This window comes from Lithobates pipiens, unplaced genomic scaffold, assembly GCF_037356315.1.
Source record: "Lithobates pipiens isolate NorthernLeopardFrog02 unplaced genomic scaffold, aLitPip1_a1.2 Scaffold_1, whole genome shotgun sequence".
NCBI lineage: Eukaryota > Metazoa > Chordata > Amphibia > Anura > Ranidae > Lithobates > Lithobates pipiens.
This window is the reverse complement of record NW_027507685.1, coordinates 168,278,071-168,296,022: the sequence shown is the minus strand read 5'-3', so window position 1 is coordinate 168,296,022 and position 17,952 is coordinate 168,278,071. Positions and strand designations below refer to the sequence as shown.

Below are 17,952 nucleotides of genomic sequence, written 5' to 3'. Positions count from 1 at the left end.
TTTATTGGGATTTTATGTGATAGACCAATACAAAATGGCACATAATTGTGAAGAGGAAGGTTTTGATAAATGTTATTAATTTGTTTTTTACAAATAAACATCTGAAAAGTGTGGCATGCATTTGTATTCAACCCCCAATGAGTCAATACTTTGTAGAACCACCTTTTGCACGTCTAATTTTCAAAATAGCTCAAGCGCTGTCAGATTGCATGGAGAGCATCTGTGAACAGCAATTTTCAAATCTTGCCACAGAGATTCTCTATTGGATTTAGGTCTGGACTTTGACTGGGACATATTCATGAATATGGCCAGGCATATTCATGAATATGCTTTGAAATAAACCATTTCATTGTAGCTTCTTATGGCTTTCTTTCAACAGTGGTTTTATTTACCGTGGACAGATTCTCCCACCTGAGCTGTGGTAGGAGTTACCAGAGTTACCATGGGCCTCTTGGCTGCTTCTCCGATTAATGCTCTTCTTGCCCTGCCTGTCAGTTTAGGTGGACGGCCATGCCTTGGTAGGTTTGCAGATGTGCCATACTATTTCCATTTTTGGATGATAGATTGAACAGTGCTCCTGAGATGTTCAAAGCTTGGGATATTTTTATATAACCTAACTCTGCTTTAAACTTCTCCACAATGTTATCCCTGACCTGTCTGGTGTGTTTCTTGGCATTCATGGTGGACCTAGGTGGACTCTACTAATTAGGTGACTTCTAAAGGCAATTTGGCCCACTAGATTTTATTTAGGGTTATAGTAAAGGGGGCTGAATATAAATGCATGTCATACTTTTCAGATATTTATTTGAAAACAATTTGAAAACCATTTATCATTTTCCTTCCACTTCACAATTATGTGCCACTTTGTGTTGGTCTATCACATAAAATCACAATAAAATTTACGTTTTTGGTTGTAACATGACAAAATGTAGAAAATTTCAAGGGGTATGAATAAATTTTTTCAAGGCACTGTAAATACAAGCAGCCAATCTCATCAATCAATCTCCTCCTAATCCCACTGTTGTCAGGGTATGCTGGCCACTGCAGAATCAGAGAAGGGTAGGAGCCGCACCATGCAATGAGTGCATGCACCACAATGACATCACAGTGTTAGGCAGAACACCCTTGTATTGGTTTTGCAATACAATGATGTTGGTACGGTATGGCTCCTTCCTTTCTCAGCTTCCTGAGTGGCCAAAATACTCTACTAACAGCAGTGGGATTACAAGTAGATTGATATAGGAGATCTGCTGCTTGTCTTACAAAACTGCATCACTGCAGTTTTGTAAGTGGAGTTTCATAAAATGTAATACATTTGTACATAGTTTGTAACATAGTTTCATAACACTGTAATATTTCTCTTAAATTGTATCTTTTTATATTCTGGGAGGCCCCATTCCTTCCTGATCGATGATGTTGGATGCCTTGTAGTTGTAGATGTTGCTCTTTAGATGATGGGACTACCTGCTAGGCTTAACACCAGCAGTTATTCATTATTGGAGATTGATTGTGCTGTAATTTGTTATTATACAATATGTTTTTAAATCTTTAATTGAATATTTTATTACACACTTTACCTGTTAATACAGTGAATTTTTTAGGCTTTCACCTTCACATTTCTAAACGCTTACTTACATACTCTGTCCAAACAGTGAAAGACAAAGAAGATACTCAGGTGGATTCTGAAGCAAGACCAATGAAGGATGAAACATTTGGGGAATACAGGTAAAAAACATAGGAGAAAGCTTACACTCCAGACAAAGTTTTCTTCAGTCGTGGGTAAAAGAGAAGGGCTATGACATTTTATGAATGTTTTCCTTCCTACTTTGCCACTGTTGGGGAATTGTTCTGTTCTGATTACTATGCCAGGACACTTTGGTAGGAAGGTCATGCCACAGAAAAACCAATGGATATACAGTAAGAAGCAATCATAAGTTTCAAACTACCTGAATCCGCCTAGCTGACTACACCCCTCACATTTTTATAAATGTTTTATTCTGTCTTTTCATGTGACAACATTGAAGAAATTACACTTTGCTACAATGTAAAGTAGTGAGTGAACAGCTTGTATAACAGTGTAAATTTGCTGTCCCCTCAAATTAACACAAAGCCATTAATGTCTACACCTCTGGGAACAAAAGTGAGTACACCTCTAAGTGAAAATGTCCAAATTGGGCATTTTCCTCCCCGGTGTCATGTGACTCGTTAGTGTTACAAGGTCTCAGGTGTGAATGGGGAGAAGGTGTGTTAAATTCATACTGGTCACTGGAAGTTCAAGAATTGTTTCTCTACATCCTAGGCTATAAGTAGATTGCCAAGACTCTGAAACTGAGCTGCAGCATGGTGGCCAAGACCATACAGCGGTTTTACAGGACAGGTTCCACTCAGAACAGGCCTCTCCATGGTCGGCCAAAGAAGTTGAGTGCACATGCTCAGGGTCATATCCAGAGGTTGTCTTTGGGAAATAGATATATGAGTGCAACCAGCATTGCTGCAGAGGTTGAAGGTAGGGGTGGTCAGCCTGTCAGGGCTCAGACCACGCCACACACTGCATCAAATTGCTCTACATGGCTATCATCCCAGAAGGAAGCCTCTTCTAAAGATGACACACAAGAAAGCCTGCAAACAGTTTGCTGAAGACAAGCAGACTAAGGACATAGATTACTGGAACTATGTCCTGTGGTCTGATGAGACCAAGATAAACGTATTTGGTTCCGATGGTGTCAAGCATGTGTGGCGGCAACCGGTAGTGAGGAGTACAAAGACAAGTGTGTCTTGCCTACACTTAAGCCTGGTGGTGGAAGTGTCATGGTCTGTGGTTGCATGAGTGCTGCCGCCACTGGAGAGTTACAGTTCATTGAGGGAACCATGAATGCCAACATGTACTGTAACATACTGAAGCAGAGCATAATCCCCTCCCTTCGGAGACTGGGCCGCAGGGCAGTATTACAACATAACGACCCCAAACATACCTCCAAGATGACCACTGCCTTGCTAAAGAATCTGAGGTTAAAGGTAATGGACTGGCCAAGCATGTCTCCAGACTTAAACCCTATTGGGCATCTGTGGGGCATCTTCAAATGGAAGGTGGAGGAGCGCAAGGTCTCTAACATCCACCAGCTCTGTGATGTCATCATGAAGTGGAAGAGGACTCCAGTGGCAACCTATGAAGCTCTGGTGAACTCCATGCCCAAGAGGGTTAAGGCTGTGCTGGAAAATGATGACCACACAAAATATTGACACTTTGGGCCCAATTTGGACATTTTCACTTGTACTCACTTTTGTTGCCAGCTGTTTAGACATTAATGGCTGTGTGTTGAATTATTTTAAGGGAACAGCACATTTATACTCACTACTATATATTGTAGCATGCAAGTGTCATTTATTCAGTGTTGTCACATGAAAAGATATAATACAATATTTACAAAAATGTGAGGGGTGTACTCACTTTTGTGAAATACTGTATATCTGATCCTTTACAGTGATTCTGTCAAAAAAATCTAGAGTCTGCCATTGCTAGTAACTGCAGTGCCAGGTCATGTGGCCCTATCATTACTTTATTAGAATGTGTCCTGATGCACCTTTCTATTGTGGGTGCAAATGTCAGCAGAGTCTTTATTCACTTTGGCTAAAATCTCTGCTGATGACAGTACCCAGTGCTGCGCTCAACTATTTATCCTGGAAATGAAGCAGCATGGACCTCCTTGTGGCAGACGGATATGATTATGATGAATATAATAGAGCTTTGCCAGTCCTTCAAAACAGAGTTTTCAATTTATATGGGCTGTTGCACACAAGCATTTAAGATCAGTTTAACGAGGAAGTAAATTTCCATCACTAAATTTTACCTTTGGGTAAAATAGGTGCAACGTTCAGGAGATATTTACTGTACATGCACCCAGTGACATCACTGGCACATGCGCTCTGAAGGAATGGCCACCTGTGCCGTTCCTTCAGAGCCCTGTGCCATGGCCGTTATCTTGCATGTAAGAAAAAAGAAACAAAAAAGCCAGCGGTTTACAACCACTCTAAATACCATTTGAACAAAGTAAAAACCTCAAAGTTTGCTTTAGGCCCCTTTCACATGGGAAATCTGTCAGTTTTTCATGTATCCATTAATGGTTGAGAAACGGAGAGCAATGCATTCCTATGGGCCTCCCAGGCCTGTAATGGATTTTTGGGGAGCCCACACGCTAAAAAAAAACAATTGCTTGAGGTCCCCACCAAAATTCATGCCTGACCCACCACCTAACCCCCCCCCCCTCCTTCCTGAGCCATTCCACATGCCCTCAACATGGCAACCGCACCTCCTCACCATGTTGATGAGGACAAGAACCTCTGCTTGGGATGGTTTCATTCAAGTGTCAAACAAATGGCCACTGCCCCCAATATAACTGGCCTTTGCATTAAGGAACAGAAATTAAATTCAAGTGAACCTGTTTTTGTCATGTCTGGGCAAAGCCTGAGTTGCTTTAAAGTAATTTTTAGATCTGTTTGTGACTTGCTTTTATTTATTTGTGTGAGTCGATGTAAATGCAAAGTAAACAGATCTCAAAAACTCAACTAGGCATTTTGATGATCTGGTGAACATTATTATGCAATCATTATTTTTTAGCCAAAGCCGAAAGACCTGCCGATGGCCAGACCAGAAGAGAACCTGTCCTCTTGCCCAGTTGTATGTTACATATTGCCTTTAATCACTTTGAAAATTCTATTGAAAGATGATAAAAATTAACAATGAACATCTGAAGTTTCAGTCAAGTCATTTATCAATGAAATAAAATGAAAAGACAATTTCTAAAAACTGAAACCTTTAAAGAACTCATATGTGTTTTAAATGAAAACATAATATTGTGCTTCCAAAAACAATCAGTATATGATGTGATTTATTTGTCTGTAAGTCTCGGTAATGCCCATATACACTATTCTGTGGTGTGATTGGTATGCTTGTCCTTATGCATTCATTCTCCCCTTTTTTTATCCATGCTGCAAATCAGATCTCTGGAGAGGTAAGCTGCTCTCATGTGGTAAAGTTTCTTTTGAATGTAAGGCAAATAGGGGATGCATTGATGCACTTTGAGTGTTGAGTTATATAGTTATACTGGTGCCCTGTTACTTTTATTATCAAAAGTGACAGCAAAGTCATTGTTTAAAATATAGATCGGCTTATGCCTTTGTGGCATTCCCATCATAAATAGCATAGTTGTTCTTTATTAAAATAAAAATAAAATAAATAGCGGCTACAATTTTCAATGTCCCTCAAATCTACTTTTGAAAAAAAAATCTAGAAGCCTTAGAAATAACAAAAGTCAATGACTGGTTAGATTCAACAACATCTGCCAATTAAAATATCAGGTTGTAAAGAGGACAGGCATCTAGTTGTAGAATTTACAAATAAATATGTGATGTATTTATCAGAAATAAGGTAATTTTAACTAGCTTAATTTTACAATGCACTTTTCCATGTGGTTTCGCCAGATATAAACCACATGTACAGTAAGCAATTTTCTATGTTCCTGATAAGTGACCAACCTGGAGGATGGGGTAAACAGTTCAATCTTTGTATTTGCGGACGATACTAAGCTAAGCAGGGCAATAATTTCTCCGCAGGATGTGGAAACCTTGAAAAAATATCTGAACAAATTAATGGGGTGGGCAACTACTTGGCAAATGAGGTTCAATGTAGAAAAATGTAAAATAATGCATTTGGGTGGCAAAAATATGAATGCAATCTATACACTGGGGGGAGAACCTCTAGGGGAAGCTAGGACTAGGATGAAAAAGAATCTGGGGGTCCTAGTAGATGATAGGCTCAGCAATGGCATGCAATGCCAAGCTGCTGCAAGCAAAGCCAACAGAATATTGGCATGCATTAAAAAGGGGATTAACAAGATAAAACGATAATTCTCCCACTCTACAAGACTCTGGCCGCACCTGGAGTATGCCATCCAGTTCTGGGCTCCAGTCCTCAGGAAGGATGTGCTGGACCTTGGTTATGAGGAAAGATTACGAGCACTGAACTTATTCTCTCTGGGGAAGAGACACTTGAGACAGAATATGATTTCGATGTACAAATACGGTATTGATGACCCCACAATAGGGATAAAACGTTTCCGCGCAAGAGAACTTAAAAAGACATGCGGCCATTCACTAAAATTAGAAGAAAAACCGTTAAACCTTAAACTGCATAGAGGGTTCTTTACTGTAAGAGCCGTAAGGAGTAATTCTCTTTCACAAGCAGTGGTTTCAGCAGGGATCATAGATAATTAAAAAAAATATATTTAGATAGGCACCTAAAAGACCACAATATACAGGTATATACAATGTAATATTGACATAAAAGAACACACACAGATTGGACTTGATGGACTTATGTCTTTTTTCAACCTCACCAACTATGTCACTATGTAATATTATTGAAACAATATTCCTTGTATACATTTTTAAACTTCCATGTGACCCTATCATATTATTATTAGGAGTGCTAGATGATGAAACCCTTACTCTCCAGACTCATCCTTTGGTTGCTTTATATTGCCCGGAAGCAAATTGCACAATACTAGATGTCTACTCGCACCCCAATTAAAAAAACACTGGGTTGACAAAGGGAATTGTGTTTTCATACGTGAAAAGGGAACCTATCAGTATAGGAACGCCTCACAGAAATTCCATTCCATGTGGCAAAATTTGTTGGATACACCAGGTTTAGCTCCACCTCAATTAATACTTAATAGGTCTCTACAAGTTTAAGATCTTGAAAGTGGTTGGGACATTGTTTTTGGTGAGATGACCAGTTATAGTAGTCAGATCTTTGATTGTATACAGTGGTGTGAAAAAGTGTTTGCCCCCTTCCTCATTTCCTGTTCCTTTGCATGTTTGTCACACTTAAGTGTTTCGGAACATCAAACCAATTTAAACAATAGTCAAGGACAACACAAGTAAACACAAAATGCAATTTGTAAATGAAGGTGTTTATTATTAAAGGTGAAAAAAAATCCAAACCATCATGGCCCTGTGTGAAAAAGTGATTGCCCCCTAAACCTAATAACTGGTTGGGCCACCCTTAGCAGCAACAACTGCAACCAAGCGTTTGCGATAACGTGCAATGAGGCTTTTACAGCGTCCTGGAGGAATTTTGGCCCACTCATCTTTGCAGAATTGTCCTAGTTACATTAGAGGGTTTTCGAGCATGAACGGCCTTTTTAAGGTCATACCACAACATCTCAATAGGATTCAGGTCAGGACTTTGGCTAGGCCACTCCAAAGTCTTCATTTTGTTTTTCTTCAGCCATTCGGTGGTGGACTTGCTGGTGTGTTTAGGATCATTGTCCTGCTGCAGAACCCAAGTTCGTTTCAGCTTGAGTACACGAACAGATGGTCGGACATTCTCCTTCAGGATCTCTTGGTAAACAGCAGAATTCATAGTTCCTTTTATCACGGCAAGTCTTCCAGGTCCTGAAGCAGCAAAACAGCCCCAGACCATCACACTACCACCACCATATTTTACTGTTGGTATAATGTTCTTTTTATGAAATGCAGTGTTCCTTCTACGCCAGATATACTTGGACACACACCTTCCAAAGAGTTCCACTTTTGTCTCATCGGTCCACAGAATGTTGTCCCAAAAGTCTTGGGGATCATCAAGATGTGTTGTGGAGAAATTGAGACGAGCTTTGATGTTCTTTTTGCTCAGCAGTGATTTTCTCCTTGGAACTCTGCCATGCAGGCCATTTTTGCCCAGTCTTTTCCTGATGGTGGAGGCATGAACGCTGACCTTAACTGAGGCAAGTGAGGCCTGCAGTTCCTTGGACGTTGTTGTGGGGTCTTTTGTGACCTCTTGGATGAGTCGTCGCTGCGCTCTTGGGGTAATTTTGGGCGGCCGGCCACTCCTGGGAAGGTTCACCACTGTTCCATGTCTTCGCCATTTGTGGATAATGGCTCTCACTGTGGTTCGCTGGATTCCCAAAGCTTTGGAAATGGCTTTATAACCCTTTCCAGACTGATAGATCTCAATTACTTTCTTTCTCAATTGTTCCTGAATTTCTTTGGGTCTCGGCATGATGTGTAGCTTTTAAGGATCTTCTGGTGGACCTTACTGTGTCAAGCAGCTCCTATTTAAGTGATGCCTTGATTGTGAACAGGTGTGGCAATAATCAGGCCTGGGTGTGGCTAGAGAAATTGAACTCAGGTGTGGACAACCACAGTTATAGTATGTTTTAACAAGGGGGGCAATCACTTTTTCACACATGGCCATGATAGTTTGGATTTTTTTTCACCTTTAATAATAAACACCTTCATTTACAAATTGCATTTTGTGTTTACTTGTGTTGTCCTTGACTATTGTTTAAATTGGTTTGATGTTCCGAAACACTTAAGTGTGACAAACATGCAAAGGAACAGGAAATGAGGAAGGGGGCAAACACTTTTTCACACCACTGTACATGTGAATCGTATTGCTATGTATGTGTTTACTGTATGATAGTTTACTGTAGCTCTGCTATGGTTGTAGTGGAGTTTTTTACAAGATAACTTTTATTGCCTTATCAGTCTTGTCAGTCTGTATTTGTCCGTACTTTACCATTTATGCTAGTTCTATGTGTGTTTGAAACCGTGTATTGTTTTCCTGCAGTTTGCTTCTGTATGCACCATTTTTTGTTCTTTAAAAAAAAAAACTTTTTTGATAAAAAAAAAAAAATGTCTTATACTACATAAAAAACATCTGGGCCTTGACACTTTCCAGAAAAGGTAGTTTGAAATTGAAGAGTACTGGAAGTAGGGAGTGGTTTCTTAGTGAGAAATCTGAAGGTATGCTTTCAATTCCCCTTGAAGAGAAAATGCTATGCTATGTAAACATCCCTTGTAATAAAAAAAAGCATGACAGGACCTCTTGAATATGAGATCTGGGGTCAAAAAGACCGCAGATCTCATATTTACACAAAAATGCAATAAAAATGCATTAAAAAAATACAAAACAAAAAAATGGCTCTTTAAAAACTATTGGCGGAAGTGACGTTTTGATGTCGCTTCCGCCCTGCAATGATATGGATGTGGGCCATCTTCCCCTCACTCGTCTCCATGTCAGGCTAGCAAAAGGATCTGATCACCTCTGCTACTGCTAATGCCTCCGGTAAGCGGCGGGGGGCACCGGAGCACGAGGGGAGGGGGGCCCCTCTCCCACCGCGATAAAAGTGATCTAACAGCGAATGTGCCATAGAGACCACTTTTATCTTGAAGCGGACCACCCGCTGAAGAAGAGCATACCAGGGTTATGGTAGCTAGCTGCTGCCATAACAACGATATCCTCTTCAAAGTACAGACGTATAAGGACGGTGGGCGGTCCGGAAGTTATCTACCTGTTCACTAGCTTATATATTCGATGATACATAAAAGTAATTAATAGGGGCGTGGCTAGCTGCGGACTGTGATGGCTGCATAAGAGCGGAGCTCCTCAGCAACGGAATATACAGCGGCACATAACGGCTCTCCCGGAGGCATATACTCACCCCGCCTTGCTGCTGATCACTGGCGGACCGCATGGCTAAGAAATGGAAAGGCGAAAGGAAACCGCAGAGACTGACAGAATACTACCAGTACTGCCAGGATGGAGGTAGGCAAAATGGCGCCAGCTTTACTTTCACGCCGGCCATCAGCACGCGGGACCCTGTCTCTCCTTGGCCACCCGGGATTGAAATGAGGGCTCTCCGAAGAGCGCCAATTCCTGCCCAGATACCTCACAACTGGCCAGTCCAGCCAAAGCAAGGCCAAGGCTGGATGGCCCTGGATGCAGCTCGCTGAGTGGCCATGAGGATGACTCAGGGGAGGACACTAGGGATCTGCCTGATAGCATTGAGAAGTTTCCCACGAACAACCAACCTGTCAGACACTGTTCTTAAAGACATGTTACTCTCCCTACGGAGCATTATACAGGCTGATATGATGACGTGTATGAACAAGTTTCGCACTGACATCCACGAAGTGGAAACTAGAGTTGATCATATTGAATGCAAAATGAGCGAATTCGCTACCACAATTAACAATCTAGTAGACGCCCAGGAGGAGGCTGAGGGGGAGATAGAGGACATACAGGCAAAAATGGCAGACATGGAGGACAGAAGTAGGAGAAACAACATGAAGATCATAAGGCATTCCGGAAACGGTTCAACAGAGCGACTTGCAGTCATTCCCCACTACCGTATTCATAGGCCTCCTACCTGACCTGACACAGTTGGGTGTCACTATAGACAGGATACCCCACCTCCCCAAGCCCTCTTACCTCCCCGATCATACTCCAAGAGATGTCATACTGAGATTGACTTTTTATCTTGTCAAAGAACAACTAATGGCCACTACGCTGAAAAAAGACCTTGTCCCTGCCCAATATCAGCACTTGCAATTCTATGCAGACCTCTCACAGTACACACTGAAAAAGAGGAGAAGTCTAGTAATGATTACCAAAGCGCTCCGAAACCACCAGATATCCTACAAATGGGGATACCCAACCAACCTCACTATCACTAAGGATGGTGCTACTCATGTGGTCCATTCTCTAGAGAAAGGTCTTGCTCTTCTTCGAGACTGGCACATAGTCCCTGACCTGGAAAACAACCCCAACCCTGCAAAGAAGACACAACAACTAGATGCAGGATGGAAAACTGTCACGCCTGACAACACCAAAAAACATGCCTAACCAATGGATTATGCTCGGGATAACACATATTCCATTGCAGCAGGGACTAACCCTCTCTGCCACGAACTTGACCCCCACATATACGTTTGAATAGCACTAGTTGCATTCAAATAGACAGTTGACTGCCTTGGGCCGTTCACTGACAACGAGCCCGAAATGTTCACCAATGTTCAGAAAATACCACTACAGCTTTACCTTGTTCTCTGCTTACAGCGGAGGTTCTGTTGTTTTATTTTGTTCTTTTTGTTTACCGCTCACCACAGTTTGAAATGTCTGCTAATTGGAAACGTAACAGACCATGCTCAACTCTCCTTGCCTACCCCAGCTGATGCCTTGCCACAAAGCACCATCTTCCACAAAGGAATACCCTACGACACTGTCTACTTCTACACCTCGACTACTGTGGAGGATCATCCACATGTGAGTAGCTCACACTCCATCTATCTACATCCTTTCTATCGTCAGGAACACCCCTTACTATCACCTAGCACACAATGCCCATCATGTGCCCCCGAGTACTTAGCAGAGGGGCACTGTCTAGGCACAACCAGACCTGGTAAATGGGAGTGACATTTTTATCTATCAACGCCAAGGGTCTCAATCACCCTGCTAAAAGGAAAGCCCTGTGGACTGAAACCTCTCAATATAATTGTGACATACTATGTGTACAAGAAACCCACTTTTGTGCCAGTGCGCAGCCTAAATGTTCCCACAGAAAATACCCCTTCATATTCACAGCTGATGCAAAGAAAAGGGGTGTACTCACGGCGTTCAGAGACACGGTCTCCCTCCATGTCCATGAGGAAGTAAAAGATCCTAATGGCAGATATCTTATAACCGTGTGTGACATTAATTCCCACACCTATATGATAGTGAATGTCTATGCCCCGAACTCGCACCAGATTACATTCCTTAACAAATTACGGAAAATAATTGAGTCGGTTAAGAGGGGATCTTTAATTCTATGCAGAGACTTTAACCTACCCCCGGATACGGCTATGGACACCACCTCTAAAACGAGACGCACCGCACTTTCGTTACAGGATTTCATCCACAAAAGTGATCTGTATGAGGTATGGCGTTGTTGTTATGCAGGAGAACGAGACTTTACTTTTTTTTCAGCAGCACATCAATCCTACTCTCGCTTTGACCTCTTCCTGGTGGACCGATCCCTTCTGGCGCGGGCCACCAGGACAATGATCAATACTATTACCTGGTCGGATCATGCATCTGTTACCCTAACTATTGCTGACCCACTTGCCCCTGGGCCTAACCCAGTCTGGAGAGCGAATCCATATGTTATTCAGAATCAGGGTTCTAGGGAGCAATTGGAGACTCAGCTCAATGCATATTTTGATGATAATGTGGGTTCTGTATCTAACCATGCTGTATTGTGGAATGCTCACAAGGCATTTATGAGGGGTATATTCATAAAAATAGGAGCGGGGCTGAGGAGGCAGAGGCAACAGAAAATAACAGAGCTTACTGATAGGATTCGCTCCCTAGAAGCACAAAACAAAAAACAACCCTCAATTGCCCTATCCAACTCCATTTCGCTACTTAGACTTGTTCTGAGGCTTAGTCTCCTGGGGGACTTTGAAAGGGCCACCAGGAGATTGAAAATGACACACTATGCTAGTGGTAATAGAGCAGGGAAATTTCTTGTACAACGATTACATGGACATAGATATAAGTCGAGAATCCCATATCTTATTCATCCCATTACCCGAACTAAACACTATCACCCGAATGAAATAGCGAATGCATTCAGAGAGTACTATAGCTCCATATACAACCTAAAAACAGATCACTCCACCCCTCAACCAGAATCGGCCGACATATCTACCTTTCTGACACAACTTGCCCTCCCAAGGCTAACTCCCGATCAACTCCATCAGCTAAATCTACCTTTCACCATGTTGGAAGTAAACAAAGCTATAGACACATTACCATCTAGCAAGTCCCCGGGACCTGATGGCTTCATAGGGGAATATTACAAAACGTTTAGACATATTCTAGCCCCCCATCTACTGCAGGTATTTAATGATGATGTTGCCTCTGCCTCTTTCCCTCCAGAGATGCTTAAAGCGTTAATAGTAACTATACCCAAGCCAGGGAAAGACTCGACCAGCCCGCAAAACTTTCGCCCTATTTCACTACTTAATAACGACGTGAAGCTTTACGCCAAACTGATAGCGATATGTCTAACAGATATTCACCCAGACCAGTCAGGGTTCACGAAGGGTAGGCAAACATCAGACGCCACCAGGCGCTTAATTAACATCATCCACGGTGTCAACATGGGGGGGAACGCCTTCTCTGCTCCTTTCACTGGACGCGGCGAAGGCGTTCGATCATATACATTGGGGGTATTTAGCTAGTACCCGCACTGCGTTTGGCTTTGCTGGCCCTATCTTCTCAGCGATTATGGCCCTTTACATCAGTCCCTCGGCTCAGGTCCTAACGACGGGAACTCTTTCCACTCCATTCAACATTACGAATGGGACTCGCCAGGGCTGCCCTTTATCGCTACTGATTTTTAACCTACTGATGGAGCCCCTGGCGTGTGTCGCATTCGTACTCACCCAAACATCTCGGGAGTTAAATTGAATAATTCCATCCACACCATCAGTCTTTTTGCTGATGATATTATCCCGATGATCACAGATATAGAGAACTCCCTGGCTTCGGTACATCAAACATTACAGTGGTTTAGTAAACTATCATTTTATAAAGTGAATGAATCCAAGTACTATATACTAGGCCTGAATGTACCTTTAGAGATAAGATGGAAGCCGACAACTGAATATCCTTATACCTGGGAAACATCGGGCATAAAGTACCTCGGTATCACTTTGACACCTAATTTAAGTGACCTCTATGGTTCTAACTATGTCCCCTTTCTAGACAAATTACCGACAAAACTGCAAGACCTGGGACGGGTTGAACTCTCATGGACTGGCAGACTGGCGGCTTTCAAAATGACTATACTGCCACAGCTAATTTATTTGTTCAGGACCTTACCAATACCCTTACCCAACACGTTTTTTCTTAAAGCCCATTCTGTCATCAATTGTTATATCTGGCAAGGGAAAAGAGCGAGATGTGCCTACGCTCGTCTGATACCACCCAGAAACACTTTACCAACTGCTATTTTACAAAGTCTGTATGTGCGGTATTCATGTTCACGTAATGTTTAAATCCCAATAAAAATTAATGAAACTAAAAGTAATTAATATACTTCTGCTTCTTGAATATACAGTATGTGAAACTTCTGTGATCTAGTGTTCTGATAAATCAATGAACAAACAAACATATATAGATTAAATTGCAATAGCGAAGTCTGTGATATATCAATACTCCATAGTGCACAATCTTCTTTAATTTCCCCAAAACTATTCCACCACATGCCCAGTATTATACTTGAACAGATTGAAAGCTCACCAGAATTTACTGACCCCTTATGTAGCAGTAGGGTAGGGGCTGCTGAAAGTTGTGGTCCACCTGTCATTCTGCCCAGTCTGGCATTCACTTCCCATTCACCTTGGAGACAATGAACAGTCCATATGCTTGTTTTTGTATTTTTATTGAGGGATTTGAACTTGGATAGGGATGGGAATGCCCAGTAGAATTATTGAACAGTCAATTTGGGACAGAATTATGTACACTTCTTCAAACTCCTTCTGCACAACACTTGCTTGCAGACTATCACTTTCTCTCTCTCCTGTACTACACTTAACTCCAGGCACTTCTAGCACATGGTTAGGCCCAACACCGACTCAGTCAGGCCCTAGAAGTTGCTATTTGTAGGCAGGGACCGCGGGTCCCTTTTTGTGTAGCAAAAATATAAAGTCTTTAGTGCTAGCTGTCCTATGGGGGACTACTGCTCCCAGCAATCCCTCGTCGGACTTCACTATCCATGACATTGCAATCCTCACTGGCTCCACACCCAGCTCTATCTGTTGCCTCTCATTCCTCTCTGGCATGCCTCTCCAGTACTCCCAATAGCACGTCACTCACCAGCCCTCCTGGCTGTGCACACACCAGTGGTTACCTCCTGAAGACTTGCCAGGCAGCACTAGCTCCTGCTTTCCTCTCTGACTCCTCTCTGTGCCTCCTGTCCAGATCCTTCATGCAGGCTTGAAGGGATCCTTCCTGCACCAAAGTCCCAGGCCAAAGGTCACTGTCCGACAGCCTAGCATTCTCAGTTTTTCCAACCCATGTGTCCTCCCCAGCTTGGATGACTCTAGGTATTTAAGGAGGCCTGCCCCCTGACAATCCAAGTTGGGGATTGGTTGGGGCTCCTCAAAGGCAGTTCCATCTCTCTTCCTCTCCTCTCTTCTAGAATCCTCTAAAAGCCAGAGGGAGGTAACCTGGAAGTGATGCTATGTGTGAGTCCCCAGCCTACTCTGAGCCACTCCCAGCCCACACAGATCAAAACAAGGTCTGCCTAACTTTACATGCACTCACCAAAAAAACTCACTTCTAGCACCTACCTAAGTAGAGGGTGCTACATTTATAACAAAAAAATGTTCATGTAGTGCTTTTCCCCAAAAGCATCAGCTAACCAGGATGACCAATATGCCTTTTCTCCCTGGTCAGAATGGATTCTATATCAAGTTCCCTTTTGACTCCTTCTCCACTTTTCTTAGTCCTTTGCTCACAATCGTCAATTAAAAAGAGAAAAACCTCTCCATAGTACATAATACCTCTCAGAAGCATTAAAGCTATATATAGCTTTATAGTATCATGCTCACATTTCATCATTAAAAACTCATCATATATTAAAACCCTTAAACGGCTCACCAAATGTCTCATATTTTTCAAGTCATACAAGTATTTCTCAGATCTGCATATTTAAAATATTTTCCCATATAACCTCAAATCATATAATATTATTCAAACAATATAATGTTCTCACATGTAACCTCAAATTCTGCCGCCCACTGTGGGAAAAAGTTCCCCAACCTCCCACAGAATACAGCAAGGCATACCAAAATGATCACCTGTTGTATCACGCTCACGTGATAATTTACTTTTTTGGGGTTGTATTCGATATGTGCAAAGAGAGTTCACACAAATACTTAAAAATATAACATTTATTAAAGGTAATGACATACAGATAAAGATAAAGAAAATATAACAAGATTACTTAACTAAAGCTGCTCTTCCCACCATGGGTCCCTCCTATAATGGCATGACACACAGGTGACCACAAAACGAATCCATAACACAACTCTGGCATGAGACTAAATGTTCTAAGTGACTTGAGTATAAGGAGTGTAAGGAATAGACCACCGTCGGCCATGTCCCCTTGTAAGCAACAATAAGACCTCTTAAGGACTTAGTTAACAATCACACATTCCTATCACATAAGCTAACTAAAGAAACCATCCTTGGAGGCTTAGAATTCATTAGTGAGCCACATTTTAAAATAAGGAAATATGTAATATGCAATCGCTCCACCCCTAGCTCACAAATATCATACAGTAATGCCTCTAACTAGGCAGCATATCCGCATCAGCAAAGCACCTGATAACTGTAAACAAAAATAATAATGTAAACCTCCCCCCCAGTTTACCTTAATGGAAAAGGGGATCAAAAGTGTATCTAAACTGAAGTGTAGCTACCTACTTTCCCTGTCTGATTTACCTACTCAAAAAATCTAATTTGGGGTTGAAAAAATATATAAATATCCAAAGTTCAAAAAATATAATAAAAACTATATTGGACTAATAAAATAACACCAAGCTTTTCCTGTTGAAAACACAGGAGCAGGTATGAACATAAAACTTTCCTTTCCAAGAGTTTAAAAGTGTAGAAGCTTGTCAAAGTGCTCCATACCTGGTGATGGACAGTAGAGTATTAGACATTCGATGATCAGATCACAGTTGCAGCACAGCACAGCTGCATTTTTTGTTTTTGTTACAAAACTTTGTAATTAAGTAAGTTTTCTCCTTCACTGATGGGCACTGATGGGGCTGCACTGATGGTCACTGATAAGGTGGCACTGATGGGCACTGATAAGGTGGCACTGATGGGCACTAATATGCGGCACTGATAGGTGGCACTGATATGCAGCACTGATGGATACATATAGGTGGCTCTGATGGGCAATTTTGATGAGGCAGTTTTGATTGGGGCAATAGGATGGATCAATTTTGATGGGGGCCCATTTGATGGAAGCCGTTTTGATGGTGGCAATATGATGGGGCCATTTTGATGGGGGCAGTTTTGAAGGGGGCAATTTTGATGGAGCAATTTCGATAGGGCAGTTTTTATGGTGGCAAAATAATGAGGCAGTTTTGATGGTGGCAAAATAATGAAGCAGTTTTGATGGTGGCAATATGATGGGGCAGTTTTGACGGGGGCAGTATGATGGGGCAGTTTTGGTGCTATTCAGCATTCCCACGCATTTTCTCCAGGAAATGCATTTTCTAGTTAGTGGGAATGCTTTAGCAGTCCCAGTATTGTTATTCGTTTTTTTATTTATTAATCATCATCTTTTTATTATTATTCCGTAAGTTTTTTGGCTCTGCGTAACTTCTGCATACTTTCAGCTATTAAAGCCATTCAACTTTTAAAACATTCAGCTCTTTCAGCTGATGTGTGCTCTCCTTCAACTTTTGTTTACTATTTATACTTTTTAAAATATTAAGCTTCTTAACACTTTTTTCAACATTGAAGTCAATGAGAGCATGCTTAAATCCATAAAATCTTCTTCCGCTGCCAAAAGTTTCAGCTCCTTCATACTTTCACCTACAGACGTCAAACAAACTAAAATGTTCACAACATATTCAGCTATCTGGCTATATCTTTTCAGTTTTATATCTTTTACAGTTTTTGTGAAAAAGCTGTTTAAGTTTAGTGATCATTTCATAAAATTCCATTAAATTTAGGGCATCCAGGCTTTTGTTTTTGTTTCCATGGTTACCAACACTTCTTATACACAGTGATGGATGGTGGGGGAGAGCACAGATACACCATGTACTGATTTATAATAGAGGAATATGATGGGCAGTTTTGATGGGGGCAATATGATGGGGCAGTTTTGATGCTATTCAGCATTCCCACACATTTTCTCCAGGAAATGCATTTTCTAGTTCATAATTGGTCTTGCTAAGATTATGCGTTCTGCCTCTCTGTTAAAAGGTGGTGGTGGTAGCTAAAGGGGTAATTGTTTAATAGACGTAGCCCAGTGACAATCGCTCCCAGGTTGCTGGCAGATTGTGATCCCACAAGCTGGAGAAATCATTGTGCAGGGA

General features: G+C 41.7%; 1 protein-coding gene across 6 annotated transcripts in view; it reads left to right on the top strand.

Annotated features, from left to right (window-relative positions):
- The window catches only part of L1CAM (L1 cell adhesion molecule), a 671,411-nt gene that overhangs the window by 619,613 nt on the left and 33,846 nt on the right, over nucleotides 1-17,952 (top strand). For 5 of the 6 annotated variants that reach the window (XM_077478852.1, XM_077478850.1, XM_077478853.1 and 2 more), the window contains 2 exons: nucleotides 1,653-1,725; nucleotides 4,998-5,009. In XM_077478852.1, coding sequence (XP_077334978.1) covers nucleotides 1,653-1,725; nucleotides 4,998-5,009 — 85 coding nt within the window. The remainder of the gene's footprint in view (nucleotides 1-1,652; nucleotides 1,726-4,997; nucleotides 5,010-17,952) is intronic. The other variant, XM_077478851.1, reaches the window with a different exon arrangement.